We start from the raw sequence: 16,818 nt of genomic DNA, 5'->3' as shown, positions 1-16,818 counted from the left end.
GCTCAGTCGTGTCAGACTCTTAGCGACCCCATGGACTGCAGCCTACCAGGCTCCTCCGTCCATGGGATTTTCCAGGCAAGAGTACTGGAGTGGGGTGCCATTGCCTTCTCTGCAAGATACTATACTTATTAGCTATTATTAATAGCTAATAATAATGCTAATAAATTGCTTGAGCATTTGCTCTGTGCTGAGCAGTGTAGTCAGTGTTTTAACACATGGCATACTTAATCCTCACAAAAACCCTATGGAGATGATCATGTAACTACAACCGACAGTTATATAAATCAGGAAAGCTGATGCACAATTTTGGGATACACCTGTAAGTAGAGTGGGAAGGGATGGTAGTCCTTCCAAGCCCACTGATAAAAATGTAAAGACTGCCTCTTGCATGGACTGCTCCAGTTTACAGAACATTAGGCTGCCCTTTGGAACTTAATGTTCTTATGTATAGGAGCCCCCTGTGCTCTTCTCCGGTTCACTATGGTGCCGGTGTGCTTACGTAGAGCAGTTCTCCCAGGTTTGACTGACTCCATGTGTAAGGCAGGGGAACCGGAAAAGCAGTTCTGCCCATTTTTCCTTTTATTCCTGTCCCAGGTTCAGTGGCCAGTAAAATCCCGGTCAAAGTGATGTGTCTTATTCCTCCCCAGCAAAGAGCACTGGGATGAAGGGGGCCAGGGAGGGAAGGCCTCTTGGATTTCTAATGCAACTTGATGTTTAGCCTCCAAGCTCTTTTATTTAAGTGGAGCTGCTGCCAATGCAACTTAATAACTGGACAAACTTTTTTCCCACCCTGCTTTCTAGACATAATATTTAGGGGGACATTCTTAAGTACGAAGATGCATTTAAGGGGTCCAGGCTTCTCTTACAGGAGAGAATGCCTCTGGAAGGTCTTGGGTGGTGTTACCGAATCAGACCAGAACATCCTGGGTGGTGGCAGGCAGGTAAACAGTTGGTCTGGGACCAGTTTCCTAAGAACATATGCACCCATGTGGACAACTGTCACTCTTCTGGTCGTCTTTTACCTCTCAGCTCTGGAAGACTCTGATGGAAGACAGGACTCCCCAGCAGGGGAACTGCCAAAGAGGGTCCACCAGCCAACAGGTATGTTTTTTAAAAGCAATATTTTTAGAATCTTCAGTGGCTGTTTCCACCATGGTTTCCCCTCAGACAAATGAAGTGTAAGTAAGAAAGATTTGAATTACGTTAACTATGGCTTTTCCCCCTCCATCACATAGGAAACATTTACTCTACCCTTTTTTAGCCATAGTTGCTAAGAGCCTCTCTGCTGATGGTCTTTCTGCCATAGTATGTCCTAAAGTAAAGCTATGTACCTCATTCTAGGAATAACAAGTACCCTACTCTGACAGCTGATGGCTGTTTTATAACCACAACCATGTTAAACAGGTTTGACTTCAGTTTTCTTTCTCTTTACAGAATCTGAGCCAGTCACCATAAATATCCGAGACCTACTTTCCTGTTCTAATTTTGCAGTGCAACACAGATATCTGTTTGAAGAAGACAATCTTGCACGGTCTACACAAAAAGTTTTCCATTCGACAAAATCCTCAGGTAATTCCAAGTAAAATATTACTATTAGGTAGCTTGCTATCAAGCCTCTCAACTTGCCAACAAACTCAGCTTAAGGGAGGACAGGAAAGGAGCAAGTAGGCGGTAGGTGGGGTGGGGAAGAGAAGAACTTAAGAAAAAGGAGGACTAAAAAAATAAATGAGAAGAAACTGCAGCAACCTTCCCGCAGTCCACAATAAAAGCCATTTCAGCAGTGGACACATATACAGCTCTTTGCTATTATCTACTGGATCTTGCCACGTGGAAGAAGTTGAACATTGCTTTCATTATGGTTTCCTCCATGTGCTGATTCAGTCCTATCACAGTGTGTCTGCAAAGTCTGGTGGGTTATAGAGGTGAACACTTTCCATCTGCTTTCTTAGGAAGTCCTTTGGAAGAAAAACAGGATCAATGCAAATGTGAAAACCTTATAATGTTCCAGAACCTTGCAAATGAAGAAGTAAGAAAATTAACGCAGCGCTATATCCTTTTCTAATATTATGCCTCTGTATGGAATGCAAAGAATACTATCAAAACCTCAAACATTTCTATATATGGGTATATCTCAAATGAAGTCAATTCTATAAAGTCAAGAATAGTGAACTCCAGGAAAGCTATTTCTTAAGCAGTCTGACAGGTGCTTGAGAACCAAGGGCAAGCCAAACTGCTGACACGGGTCAAGCTATCTGTGGTTGGTTCTAGGAGGCTGATCAGTAAGGCCAGTTAGCCAGTCAGTACGCAAAGTAAAGAAAAAACATGTTTACTTAATTCCCTCTCTGCTAGGAGGAAATGAAAGATAAATCTGAAGTGCATCAAAGATACAGTACATGTAGGCAAAGATAGAGATACAAATCTGAAGTGCATCAGAGATACAGTACGTGTAGGCAAAGAATGCTGTAGAACGAAGAGGTTTCAAATTCTACCTAAATTCCAAACCTCTCCTTTGGCCCCAAGCCACCCTGCAGCCACATTTGGTCAGTGCGTAGTTTCTAGAGGACTGGGGTTGGGATTTTTTCATTTGGCAGCGGACAGATTTTATATCAGCACTCTAAGATGAAACATTCTACCTAGGGAACAGCAGGATCCAGTGACTCATTAAAATAGTATTACAAATAAAAGGAATGCTTTGGGATGGTGGAGAAATGAGATTCAGTGCTTTTATGCACTGAACACTCTGCCAACTGTTCTGAACTTAAAACTATAGTAAGCTTACTAAAACTGCCCGATATCTAGCTCAACATATATCAACTAAAGGGAAATGGTTTAATTCTGAACTATTTCTGTGCCAGTGGGTTTATAAAGAACAGCTTATAGCCATTTTCTTCCTGAAAACTGGAAATATGCTTCATAAAGGAAAGCAAAATAATCTGACCATGGTTAATCTTGATGATGAATCCAGGCTTTCATTCTGCCATGCAGGGGGCAGGTGGAGGGTACTAAGCAGCTTCAAGAAGGAAGACAAATGTTTATTCTAATGCTGCTCTTATTGTTTAGTTGCTCAGTCATGTCCAACTCCTTGAGACCCCATGGACTGTAGCCTGCTAGGCTCCTCCGTCCATGGGATTTCTCAGGCAAGAATACTGGAGTGGCTTGCCATTTCCTTCTCCAAGGCATCTTCCCAACTCAGGGATTGAACTCCTGTCTCCTGCATGGGCAGGTGGATTCTTTACCGCTCCAGGGACGCCCTAATGCGCCTCTGCTCTGCCTTCTCCCGGCCTGCCTCCGAGGGTTTACTTCACAAGGTACTAAGGAAGTTGTGTCAGACGTCCTCAAGGCTGCTACCCTATGGTCTCATCCGGCCTCATGGGTGAAAATTCCCCACCTTCTTCTCTTCTGATGTCATATCTTACTTTCCAAGACCTAATCCTTTTTTTTTTTTCCTCCTCTCCTCATTCCCAGCATTATCAGTTCAGCTCCCAGAGGTGTGCTATGGTAAATTAATTTATAAGCAACAGGGGAATGAGTAGAATTGAAATTTTTAAAAAGAAAAATGTGAACTGAGCTATCTGGATTTAATGTTAAAAAAAAAAGTATTTAACCCAACACAGATCTATAGTCTTAATAGTATGTACTAATGGGTTACTATAAACTTATAAGTCAGAATTATAGAAATGGAAAAAACCAAAGCCCTGTATTTTGCAGGACACAAATTCTTTTGTAGATAAATCAAGTTGTATTTGAATGTAAATAGGCCATTCAGATTCCTCTTCCTTAATTTGAGATTTACTAGAAGAAATGACACAGAGAATGGAAGCCCTGGAAAACCGCCTGCGATACAGATGAAGATTCACAATGCTCTACGTATCTGTACGTCATTGTGTCAAGGGTTACAGTGAAAACAGTTCGGAGCCCTCAAAGCTCAGGCTATCATTGATTCTGTAAGGTTGTAAAGTAAAACATACCAAGAGTTGAGAAAGCTGATTTGCTACAGAACAAAGGCAAAAAGTACACACTAACTTGTACGAATTCACTGAGAAAAAAAAAAAAAACAAACCCGTCAGAATCCTAAAAGGAGTTTTATCAAGTGAGAACAAATAAGCTATGCAAGATACTCTGTAACGTACTGTGGACACCATTTGCTTTGGTCTTGTTCTGCCTTAGTGGTACAATATCATTCGACAACAACATAAAATCTGCAGTTTTACAGACTTAACTTCCGTAGAATACTGGCCATGGGAAAGCTATTTTTTTTTAATCAGACTTTACCTTGATATATGTATATGGATGTATGCATAAAATCATAGAACATATGTACTTGTATAAGAAGTTGGATTTTTTATACAATATTAAAATTCACTTCAGAGAACAGTATTCTGTGTAAAATTCTTAATCTTAAATGCAAAATATGCATACATGAGAAATGGCTAAGATACGTATGAAAAAAAATGTTGAAGCTCACCGATAATCAGGAAAATGCAGGTTAAAGCAATCAACTTGGCAAGTTACTGTGTCTGACGACAGTGTTGGTAAGGCTGAGGAAACATGGGGCTCCCACACACTGCTAGTGAGAACACAAATGGGCAGTCTCTGGAGAATAATCTGTCCCTACCTAGTAAAACTGAAAATGCAGCCCTACCCTGTACTCTAGCAACTGCACTTACAGGTATCAAACTAGAAGATTTTAACACATACATGCAAGGAGGCCTGTATGAGAATGTTACTAGAGTTTGTAAAATTAACAAATTACAAATAACCTAATCATCACCAGAGGGGGAACAGATAAACTGTGGTACGGTCCATAACTCAGAAATACCATGCAACATTTAAAAGAATGTACTCAATCTACATGTCCATGGTAAAACTCAGTCTTATGGACTCTGTTGGAGAGGGAGAGGGTGGGAATATTTGGGAGAATGGCATTGAAACATGTATAATATCATGTATGAAACGAGTTGCCAGTCCAGGTTCGATGCACGATACTGGATGCTTGGGGTTGGTGCACTGGGACGACCCAGAGGGATGGTATGGGGAGGGAGGAGGGAGGAGGGTTCAGGATGGGGAACACATGTATACCTGTGGCAGATTCATTTCGGTATTTGGCAAAAGTAATACAATATTGTAAAGTTTAAAAATAAAATAAAATTTAAAAATAAATAAATAAAGATGAAAAAAAAAAAAGCCAATGGGAGGACTTCCCTGGTGGTCCAGTGGTGAAGAATCTGCCTGCCAATGCAGGGGACACAGGTTCAACCCCTGGTCCGGGAAGATCCCACATGTCTCAGAACAACTAAGCCCACGTGCCACAACTACTGGCTTTCCCGTGCTCTAGAGCCACAGAGCCGCCAACGACTGGGCCCACATGCAGCAACTACTGAAGCCCAAGCGCCGAGAGCCTGTGCTCCGCAACGAGAGAAGCCGCTGCAGAGAAGCCCGAGCACTGCAATTACAGAAAGCCCACCCCCAGCAGCCAAAAAACCACCATAATAATGAATAAATTAAAAAAAAAAATCTTCCCAAAGGGTGATGTAGCAGAATAGGAAGACCATCTCTTAGACCTCAATCTAGAAACCATCTAATTCTTTCCAAGTATAAAAGTTGTGATTCGAAGTATTAAACTTTCAGTGTATATTTATATTTGAGTCCTCCATATGATCCTGAAAACGGGTTTTCATCCAAAGTGTGGATTTGGGTTGGCACTTCCTTTTGAGACGTAATCCTACTTTAGCCGTTGCTTCCACTGTCTCCAGTCTACTTTGCGTTGAGTCCTGGCTCCCCCTAGTGGCTCTAGGCGGCATGCACACAAACACACGCGGCCGCTCCCCCTGCCCACCCCCACGTACGCTTTAGCTGTTTAGTACATTTCACTGCACCGTTTTCAACTTTCTCCAACTTGGGAAGGAAGGTGCCTTCGTGGAAGACAAAACCTCCAACTAATCCGTCAAATTCACATAGTAACCCAAGATATTTAACTTGAGAATTGTTTAAAATTTAAAATAGTTCCCGGGCTTCCCCGGTGGTACAGTGGGTAAGAATCAGCCTACCAGTGCACGGGACACGGGTTCGATCCCTGGACCAGGAAGATCCCACATTCCGTGGAGCAAGTAAAGCCTGTGCACCGCCAACTACTGAAGCCCGTGCGCTAGAGCCTGTGTTCCGCAGGAGAAGCCACTGCAATGGGGCAAGAAAGACTAGCCAACATTCATTGCAACTGGAGAAAGCCCGCGCACAGCAATGAAAACCTAGTGCGACCAAGAAGAGAAAGAAATAGTTCTCCATTTCTGTTTGCTCTCTGTATGTCTCAGGTACAAAGGTTTTGCTTTCCACTTTCACTACTTGTGTGACCATCCCTCATCTAATAGTAGTAACTCAGGGCGCTAATCAAGACGGTGGAGTATAAGGATGTGGAAATCATCTCTTCCCACAGGTTCATCAAAAACACACTGACATACTCAACAGTTCTCACAGAAGACCTACTAAACACTAGCAGAAGACCTCAGACACCTGAAAGGAAAAGACCTCCACATAACCCTGGGTAGGACCAAAGAAAAAGCAAAGAAATAGCAGGACGGAACCTGTGCCCCTCGGAGGGAGCTGCAAGAGTCACCAGGGCAGAAAGGGAGCTTCAGAGGCGAGTGTCACAACTGGTGTGTGACAGAGAAAGAAAGAGCTGCAGTCCGTGGCGTCTGCCTGTGCTCCCCAGCCCGAGACGCACGTCTACGGGCACAGCTGGGGCCGGGTGCTGAAACTTGGGTTTAGAGCACAGAGCTGGGGAGAGGGCTGGGGCTTGGCTGCTCGGAGACAGCCCGAGAGGCCAAGTGCCGTTGTTAGGTGGGGGGTGAGGGCCCGCTGGAGCAGCCTCTTTCCTCCCTGCACTGGGCCGTCCCGGCAGGCTCTGGGATCAGGTGCCAGAGGGTTGCCCAACGTAGGAAGCAGAGCTCAGGTCTCTCCAGGTGGCTGTGCCAGACACAGACAGACATCCACACTGCGAGCTTTGTAAACTCAGCTGCAGGATGCTGTTCAGTCACCCAGTTGTGTCTGACTCTACACCTACACAGCCTGCTTTGTAAACTCAGCGCTGCGCGACATCCAAGTGGACAACAGGTGCTTCCGTGGCCGAGATGGAGCTGCTCTTGGCAGCTGTGGGCTTCCTGAGCGCGTCCATGGGGGGCTAGGCTGGGACAAGGTCCGGGCTGCCTCCGTCGCTCCCACAGACGGTCTAAGTACACGGCTGCCGCACTCCTGGGACCTGCCTGGAGTGGATCCGTGCGGGTGGCCTCGTGAGCCCGCACTCTTGGTGACAGGTGCAGAGCACTCTCCTAGTGGACAGCTCTGGTAGAGGAATACTCTGTGGCTCTTCTCCTGGTGGAAGTGCTCCAATTCTGCCTACCTCACACCACAGCTCAGATGCGACTCAGAAATGGATCTGGGGGCCTCTACTCCAATAACCAGGAACAGACTCTGTCCCCAACAAGGCTGTGGCAACCACAGAGCAAAGAGGAGGCCCCACTCGACATCCACTACAGACTCTGGTCATCACATCAGTCAGACTCCTCACCAAAGGGATATTAAGGCCAAGACACACTGAGAGGCAGCAGGCATTTATACTAAACACAGGCCTCACATCAAAATATTAAATCCATGCAGACTACACAGGAACATTCCCACACATCCCTCCAAGATCACAGTAAGTAACTGTTTCTCCTAAACTCAGAGTAAGAGAAATACAAGTAAAATGAACCAGGACCACTCGCAGTTAAAGTCAAGAGAACTCCCCTGAAAGAACAATGAAACAGATCTCTTCAGTCTGAGAGACACCAAGTTCAAGAAGGAGATAATGAAAATACTGAAGGAATTCAGAAAGTCCATGAATAGAAATGCAGATTACTGTAAAAAAGAATTACAAACTACAAAGAGGAGCCAAGAAAAATCAGAAAATTCATTTGCCAAGATGAAAGCTAAACTAAAAGGCAATGAAAAGCAGATTGAATACTGCAGAACAAAAAATAAGTGACCTCGTAGATAGCATAGAAATCACCCAATTAGAACAGCAGACAAAAAGCCAGATTGGAGGGGGGGAAAAAAAATGAAAGCATTATGAGACCACTTCAGTTCAGTTCAGTCGCTCAGTTGGGTCCAACTCTTTGCGACCCTGTGAACTGCAGCACGCCAGGCCTCCTTGTCCATCACCAACTCCCGGAATTCACCCAAACCCATGTCCATTGAGTCAGTGATGCCATCCAACCATCTCATCTTCTGTCGTCCCCTTCTCCTTCTGCCTCCAATCCCTCCAAGCATCAGGGTCTTTTCAAATGAATCAGCTCTTCGCATCAGGTGGTATAAGCATTGGAGTTTCAGCTTCAACATCAGTCCTACCAATGAGACCGGTAGGATAATATAAAAGTGTGCCAATCTACATACACATAGGAATTCCAGAAGGAAAAGAAAGAGAAAAGGAAGTTTAAAAAAAAAGTATTCTAAGAAATTATGGCTGAAAACTTCCCAAACCTAAGGAAAGAAACAGATATCCAGGTACAGGAAGCACAGAGTCCTTCCAGTATTTTTTCTGACCATAATGACATGAAACTAGAAATCAACAACAAAAGAAGAAATGAGAAAAAAAATGGTTACACGGAGACTAAAACAACATGCCAATGAGTCAAAGATAAAATCAAAGAAGAAACTAAAAAATACCTTAAGACAAATGGCAATGAAAACACACCCATCCAAAATATATGGAATATAGCAAAGGCAATTGTTAGAGGGAAGTACATAGTGATACAGGCCTTCCTCAAAAAAATAAGAAAAATCTCAATCTTACCTATCACCTAAAAGAATTCGAAAAAGAACAAAATCTAAAGACAGGAGAAGGAAAAAAATAATGAAGATCAGAGAGGAGACAAATAAGATTAAAAAAAAAAAAAAAACTGAAAAAATCCATAAAGCCAAGAGCTGACTTATTGAAAGGGTGCTCAGTCGCATCCAACTCTGTGGTTCCATGGACTAACTTTTCAGCCAGACTCCCCTGTCCATGGGATTTCCCAGGCAAGAGTACTAGAGTGGGTTATCATTTGCTTCTCCAGCGGATCCTCCCAACCCAGGTCTCTCGCACTGTGGGGAGCTTCTTTACCACTGTGCCACCTGGGAAGCTCTTGAAAGGTAAACATGGACAAATCTCTAGTCATGCTCACCAAAAAAAAAAAAAAAAGAGAAAACCCAAGTCAACAAGAGGAAGAGGACTTCCCTGCTGGTACAATGGGTAAGAATCCACCTGTCAATGCAGGGGATATGAGTTCAATCCTTGGACAGGGGAGACAGCACAAGCCAGATCAACTATGCCCGTGTGCCCCAACTGCTGAAGCCAATGGGCCTAGCGCCTGTGCTTCGCAACAGAAGTCGCCGCAATGAGAAGGCCACAAACCGCAACTACAGTAGCCCTTGCTCTCTTGCAACTAGACAAAGCCAGTGCCCGGCGACAAAGATCCAGTGTAACCAAAAACAAAAATAATAAAAACAAAGGAAGAAATGAAAAAGAAGTAACAACTGATACTGCAATGGGACAGAATACAGAGCCCCCAAATAAACCTACCTGCCAGGGGGCTTCCCTGGTTGGCTCAGACACTTGCAATGTGGGAGACCTGAGTTTGATCCCTGGGTCAGGAAGATCCCTGGAAGGAACAGCTACCCACTGCAGTATTCTTGCCTGGAGAATTCCATGGACAGCGAAGCCCGGGGTCACAAAGAGATAAGACTAAGATACCAATATGCTGAATTTAAGTTCAGCAAATACTCGACTTTTTGGATAGTGTATTGAAGGCATTCACAACTCCTGTGTCTCATTCCTCTACCATCAAAAACTGCCTGCACAAGTTGACTGGCTCTAAAGTCCAAAAAACATTTCTAACACTTCTGCAAACTTAGAACCCAACACAACATATCCTGGGTATACCCTACCAGCAATATTCAACTCAATAAAAACCTGAGTCACAATTTCCCCCTAATTCCTTTCAGTGTTTCAAAAGGTATTATTAGATGTGAGAAAAGGGTTACACAGGACATACTTCGGAGATGTAGTATGTGGTATCCCCCCAATCATCTTTTAGGACTGAAAATATATAAAACACACTTTGTGAAACTGTGAAACACTGAAGATCTGACAATATTCTGCAGTTGTCCCAAGTACATTTTTTCTACAAAGGCTTCCCAGTGACAGACTTTTATTCTCTTGAACTCTAAAATTATTGCAGATGGTGACTGCAGTCATGAAAATTAAGACACTTGATCCTTGGAAGAAAAGCTATGAACAACCTTGACAGTATATGAAAAAGCTGAGACAGTACTTTGCCAACAAAGGTCCGTCTAGTCAAGGCTATGGTTTTTCCAGTATTCATGTATGGATGTAAGAGTTTGGACTGTGAAGAAAGCTGAGCGCCGAAGAATTGATGCTTTTGAACTGTGGTGCTGGAGAAGACTCGAGAGTCCCTTGGACTGCAAGGAGATCAAACCAGTCAATCCTAAAGGAAGTCAGGCCTGAATATTCATTGGAAGGACTGATGCTGAAACTCCAATACTTTGGCCACCTGATGTGAAGAATTGACTCATTGGAAAAGACCCCGATGCTGGGAAAGACTGAAGGTAGGAGAAGGGGATGAGAGAGGATAAGATGGTTGGATGCCATCACCAACTTGATTGGCCTGAGTTTGAGTAAGCTCCGGGAGCTGGAGATGGACAGGGAAGACTGGTGTGCTGCAGTCCATGGGGTCGCAAAGAGTTGGATACGACTAAGCAACTGAACTGAACTGTACTACCACAAACCCTTAAGTAAGACCTTGCTTCATTAAAGTTCAATAGAACTTCTCTCACCCTATGAAAATCTGGAGGTGGAAGGAACATATTTCACTTAATCCTCTTTGCTACTCAGATTCAGTGGATTTAAGGTGGACTGTAAAACTGCAGTTCTGGTTAGATTCTGGGAATTGACCCTTGTTGCCTCTGACATACTCAACAAAATGACAACAATACCAGAGACTTCTCTAGTGATCCAGTGGTGAGGAATCTGCCTTGCAATGCAAGGACACAGGTTTGATCCCTGGTCATGGAACTAAGATCCAACACGCTGCAATTAAGTCTGTGCGTAACCACCGCCAAGACCCAACGCAGCCGAATAAACATTTTAAAAAATGACAGCAATATCCTGGGACTGAAATTATGAAAACTAAGCTTTAAAAATCTAGTACTGGAAAGGAACTCAGTGCACTCCCTTTACAAAAACAGGGCAAGTGAAACTGGGATATCTGGCTCTTAACCCACAAGTTTTGCCACTGCATCTTGATGCCCCATCGTCACTAATCTAGCTTCAGGCAAATATACTGGGACAAGAAGAAATAAAAACAAATAAATAAATAACTGCAATGAGTACAGTGTTTTTAAAACAAGCTCTGGCCAGTTTTATTAAAGAAAAATTGTACATGATTTACTTTTCACCAGTCTGTTCTGGCATGCTTCTAATAATATCAGAATCACCTAAAAAATAAAACACAATAATTTTTACAACTTATTTAGTGGCAACTGGTAATCATCAAACTAGCAATGGTTATCTTCAAAAGTTATCACACTAGCTGTGCTACCATTTCTCAAGGTTGATCAGACACCTAGAGTCACAGACATTTCCCACACAAGACGTGTCATGTAAATCGGACTTGGTTTATCACCAGCATTTATAAAGCCAGACCTAGGCAGAGAACTAGGTCTGGGGACACATGCATGGTCTTAATATAGCGAATGTTTAGCCTGCCCTGATTATTACAAAATCAGAACAGCGAGAATATTCGCAGTAGCTTCATGAATTAGAAATTCTTAAGTTCAAAACATGACCTGTATTTGTAGGCCCTTTTCTCTCCCTCAACCTAATTTTACCCATCTATTCTCAGGCAGCCAGTAAGGATTCCTTTCTTCTACTGTTTCACCTGATTATTCTCCCCCTTTATAATTTCACCTTTTACCAAAGCCCTAAGACATAATTTCTTAGGTGCGGTATGAAATTAAATTCATCATCTCAAAGTAAAAAGAATTTCATTTATGACAAAGATAATTATGTACTGACATTTACTACTAACTCTCCATGACATAAGCCTGCAGGATATCCCTTGCTATATACAAATTCTCAGACTGAACTTAGGGACCAAAGACATTTGTATAGTAAGAAATCCTTGTTATTACATCATAAAGAAAAAAAGACTTCTTTTATGACTGAAAAAGCATACCTGGATCAATGATAGCCAGTGTGCATACTCTGTAGTATTTTCCACATGCTGTGCCCAATTCAATATTATTGCCACTGTAGTGATGGACACCAGTTTTGGCCAACATGGCGTAATACTCTATTTCAGATTTCCTTTGGGAATAAAAACAAAAAAAGGCAAATAAACACCATACCAACTGACACAGATTAAACGTTACTGCTCTCATTAGTTCCAATGTTGGTAAGGCCTTCAAATAGTAAGCCATTTATTATTCTTAAAAATATCATATTCATTATCCAACACCAAACATCCTTTGGATCCTCTACAGTACATATTTGTGCTCATGGAAAAAGAGGGTACAGAATAAAATCATCATTTGCTTAGCATTTACTATCTGCCAGACACTTTACAGAATTCCCATGACAATGTCTCAGCCATTTATATCACCCTCTGGTGCTCTGAGTCCTAGATGGAGAGTAATAGAACAGGTATACCTCAGGTACTGCAAATTCCTTCCAGACCACTGCAATAAATCAAATACTGCAATAAAGCTAGCCACAGGGATTTGTTAATTTCCAAGTGCATATAAAGTTGTTTACCCTGTATGTAGCCTCTAAGTGTTCAACAGCATCATGTCTAAAAAACCCCCCCAACGTACATACATAAATATTTTATTGCAAAAAAAGAAGAAAACAACAACAACAACAACAACAACAAAAAACCAACCATCACCTGAACCTTCAGGGAATTGTAGCAGTAATATCAAAGATGACAAATCTTAACAACAAAGAAAAAGTCAGCACCTACAGACTTATACAATGCAAGGTTCCACAAACCTTCAATTTGTATTAAAAACAAAGAGGAACTAATTAAGTGAAGAAAAGCTAAATCCAATAAAATAAAAACAGGCATGCCATAGGCTTGCACTTGCCCAAAGTTAACGTTTCTTGTGACCACCAAGTAGGTAGAGAGCCATCAAGGAGCTTGTTAAAAATGCATCAGGCCCCAATCCAGATCCATTAAATCTGACTTGCATTTAAACCAAATCACTTGCGACTGAATGTACATTCATGCCGAAAGCCACTGCTCTAATAGGTAAGTGTGAATTCTGTGAAGTAAGACCAAAGTTTTGAGATGAGATGCAAGAGAGCTCTCCAGGCTTTGCCCATTAGGTACAGACACCCTGTATGAAATGCTGTGAGTTTATGCATTACGGTAGAAAATCAACAAGCACAGGACTGAAAACATGGCTGATACTCTGCATGGTCCAACTTGAACTTATGTACACCACCTCATAAGATCAGTTTCAAAACAGTGAATCAGGCAAAAACTGGGTGAATTGGAAGCGTGCAGATCCACAGGCCAGCGTGAACTCTTCTGATCTTAGCTTCTCTATGCTATAAGTAATTCATAAAACGAAGTCCTTTTAAAACACCTCAAAGTAAAAAGAACAAGCAAAAAAAGGCAGGACATAAGGAAAAGCAACTTACGTTTCTGCACTACCCTCAAACTTTGCCCTTCTTTGGTTTCTGTCACACATTTCTCCCAAGGAGAACCACATAGGAGGAGAGACTATGAAGGGGAGAAAAATCAAGAGCCAAACACAACAGAAACCCTTAAATTATCCTGCAAATGTGCCCCTGTAATACAAATTCTACCTGACACCCAGTTCACGCTACCCAGATTGCAAGCTCACACTCCTGGATATTTGCTCAGGACGAACTTACAGTGGAAGACACACACCCTCGGGTTCTTTCAATTACCTCAAGGCTGGGCAGTTGTTGGCGAGAATGACCAGTTTCGCTTTGCCTTGTCTGATCATTTTCAGAGTCTGTTTGTACCCCAGCACGTACTTTCCACTTTTCATAACCAGCTGGAGCCTAGAGTTGATCGACTCCAGTGACTTTTTCTACAAAGAAAACATTTAATACGAACTTGATTGAAGGCCTTGTTTGTAACCACTCAAAACTGGATCCAGGGACTTCCCTGGTGGTCCAGTGGTTAAGTCTCCCCCGCTTCCAAGCAGGAAGCACGGGTTCCATCCCTAGAAAGGGAACTAAGATCTCGCAAGCCTCGGCCAAAAACAAAAAACACTGGATCCTGCTTCCTGGAACCGGAGCCCCTTAATAAACCTCCGAAGAAAAGGGTTCCAAAGCACTGAGAAGGTCTCTCGGGTTCTTTCTGGAAGCCTCCAAGGCCAGCGGGAACGCTGTCCGCCCAGAGAGCTCAAAACTGCCCGCCCCGGCCAAGACTCATCTCTCCACGTGAAATAGGCTTCCGGCCCTGGCCTGCTTCACTCACCGTCTTCTTTGCGGCCACCATCTTCCTGCCTTAGATGCGGGACGCCCCCAACCTAGAACACAGAGGACAGGACAGGAAGTTTACGATCTGAAGTCCCAAACCGGCAACTCCCTGGGCACCGCGCGCTGCCAAAACCTCGGCCCGGAGGAGCCCACTCACCAAAAGCAGCCGCCAAGATGGCCGGGGAGCGAGAAAGGAAAGAATTCCCACAATGCCAAGCTCTTCACGGCGGGGCGGTGTGCCGTCACACCGAGACCGGAAGCGGAAGCAAATGTCCAGCGGAAGGGGCGGGACAAGAAGAGGCGGGCCGGTGCTGGTTACTCTGGCGGCTCAGTTGTGTTCGACTTTTTGCGACTGTATCCCGCCAGGCTTCTCTGTCCATGGGGATTCTCCAGGCAAGAATACTGGCGTGGGTTGCCATTTCCTTCTGCAGGGGGTCTTCTGACTCAGAAGTCGAATCCAAATCTGCATTAAAGGCAGATTTTTTTTTTTAAACCGCTGGAGCCACCAGGTTTTGCAGCCGAGTGGTCTGAAGTCTTACCTTGCTGTGTTCTGCTGCTCTGAAGCGGCGCGCTGCGGAACTCAGGAAAGTGGAACAGGACGGGAGTTGGAGAAGCCGACTGAGAGTGAAGCGGAAGGGGCACTGAGAAGAGGCGTCTGGACCTCGGCCTCAGTGCCACAGAGCGCACCTCTGCCCGAAGCCCCGGCTCTTAGGAGACGCGGGGAGGACCCAGGTGCGCCTGAGCTCCCGGGACTACCCTCTGCCGCTGGCTTCCTTGAACTCACCTCTTCTGTAGCGTGTAAGCTGAATTTTCGGAGACAGCGATAGAACAGGTCTAACTAAAAATCTTTTTGTTGTGAACGTTGGATATTGATAAAAAAAAAAAAAGTCCAGTGACGAATCACTCAGAATATTAGGCACAGAAAGTCTCTCACCACCACACATGCAAGCAAAAAAAAAAAAAAAAAAAGTCCAGTGACGAATCACTCAGAATATTAGGCACAGAAAGTCTCTCACCACCACACATGCAAGCAAAAAAAAAAAAAAAAAAAGTCCAGTGACGAATCACTCAGAATATTAGGCACAGAAAGTCTCTCACCACCACACATGCAAGCAAAAAAAAAAAAAAAAAAAGTCCAGTGACGAATCACTCAGAATATTAGGCACAGAAAGTCTCTCACCACCACACATGCAAGCAAAAAAAAAAAAAAAAAAGGTAAAAATCAGACAAATAAATAAGCTATCATCATGTGTCAACTTTTAGGAATCTGTCCTAAAGAGGCAGTCACTCGTGCCCAAAGACATGAGAATAGGGCTATTTGTTTCAGCATTAGTTTAAATAGCAAAACAAAAATGGAAATATCAGATGTTCATTATTCTTAACAAATGTATGTGTTTGCATGTGCAGGAAAGTCATGTCTTGGGACTTCCCTGGTAGTCCAGTGGTTAAGAATCCACCCTGCGGTGCACGGGACACTGGTTGGATCCCTGGTTGGGAAAATTGGAATCCCACCTGCCACAGGGCAACTAAGCCCAGGCACCACAGCTAGAGAGCCTGCACAGGGAAAGGAAGACGCAGGCTAGGACAACAAAATAAATAAATAAAATAATCTTAAAAAAGAAAATCCAAGTCTTGGGAATTCCCTGGTGGTCCAGTAGTTAGGACTCTATGCTTCCACTGCAGGGGCACGGGTTTCATCCCTAGTCAGGGGACTAAGTCCACATGCTGAATAGCCAAAAAAAGAAAAAGAAATTCAAGTCTGGAAAGTTAATCATTGAAACATATCTTTGGATGAGAGATGAGCAGAGTAGGTGGTGAAAAAAGAACATTTAATTGTACTTTATATGTTTCAGCATTGTTTGAATTATTTAAGCATTCATTGTTATGTAGAGAGCTCGTTTTTAATAAAATAGTGGTTGATTTAAATAAATCTTATGAAACTTCACTTATTTCTTAAAGCAGTAATTTTCAAAGTATGGCTTCCAGATCACCAGATTCAGAATCATTTTGACTCCCAGGTGTGTGAAGAAATCCTTCCTTGGATGTGGGGCCTGGAAATCTGAGCTTAATAAGCAACCTCTATGTTTTTTTTTTAATGTATTTATTTGGCTGCATTGGGTCTTAGTTGTGGCACATGGTATCTTTCATTGGGGTGCCTGGACTCTAGTTGTGGCTTGGGGTTAGTTGCTCTGCGGCATGTGGGATCTTAGTTCCCCTACCAGGGATCAAACGCGCATCCCCTGCAGTGCAAGGTGGATTCTTAACCACTG

The 16,818-nt window shown here is 43.3% G+C and overlaps 2 protein-coding genes across 2 annotated transcripts in view; one reads left to right on the top strand and one right to left on the bottom strand.

The window, feature by feature from the left end:
- The window catches only part of MATN2 (matrilin 2), a 164,618-nt gene extending 160,241 nt beyond the window's left edge, over positions 1-4,377 (top strand). Inside the window, exons 16-19 of the mRNA XM_010863562.1 lie at positions 1,030-1,101; positions 1,435-1,569; positions 1,950-2,048; positions 3,794-4,377. Of these exons, the coding sequence (XP_010861864.1) occupies positions 1,030-1,101; positions 1,435-1,569; positions 1,950-2,048; positions 3,794-3,849 (362 nt within the window). The 3' untranslated portion in view covers positions 3,850-4,377. The remainder of the gene's footprint in view (positions 1-1,029; positions 1,102-1,434; positions 1,570-1,949; positions 2,049-3,793) is intronic.
- A 7,042-nt stretch (positions 4,378-11,419) lies between these two features.
- RPL30 (ribosomal protein L30) lies at positions 11,420-14,810 on the bottom strand. The gene is made up of 5 exons (XM_010863540.1): positions 14,706-14,810; positions 14,547-14,598; positions 14,009-14,154; positions 12,267-12,397; positions 11,420-11,526 (listed from the first exon to the last, which is right to left on the bottom strand). The coding sequence occupies exons 2-5, from the start codon at positions 14,565-14,567 to the stop codon at positions 11,477-11,479; spliced, it is 348 nt and encodes a 115-aa protein (XP_010861842.1). The 5' UTR covers positions 14,568-14,598; positions 14,706-14,810; the 3' UTR covers positions 11,420-11,476.
- Between the last annotated feature and the right edge of the window lie 2,008 nt (positions 14,811-16,818).

The sequence above is a fragment of the Bison bison genome, unplaced genomic scaffold, assembly GCF_000754665.1.
Source record: "Bison bison bison isolate TAMUID 2011002044 unplaced genomic scaffold, Bison_UMD1.0 scf7180017864491, whole genome shotgun sequence".
Lineage (NCBI taxonomy): Eukaryota > Metazoa > Chordata > Mammalia > Artiodactyla > Bovidae > Bison > Bison bison.
This window is presented reverse-complemented; position numbering and strand designations above follow the sequence as displayed.

Bases quoted from the DNA above. Each gene is read 5' to 3' on its own strand.
- RPL30 (XM_010863540.1), bottom strand. From the start codon at position 14,567: ATGGTGGCCGCAAAGAAGACG. The intron at 12,398-14,008 runs GTAATTGAAAGA...TTATTCCCAAAG, and splicing joins AACAACTGCCCAGCCTTGAG to GAAATCTGAAATAGAGTATT. The intron at 11,527-12,266 runs GTATGCTTTTTC...TTTATTTTTTAG, and splicing joins ACTGGCTATCATTGATCCAG to GTGATTCTGATATTATTAGA.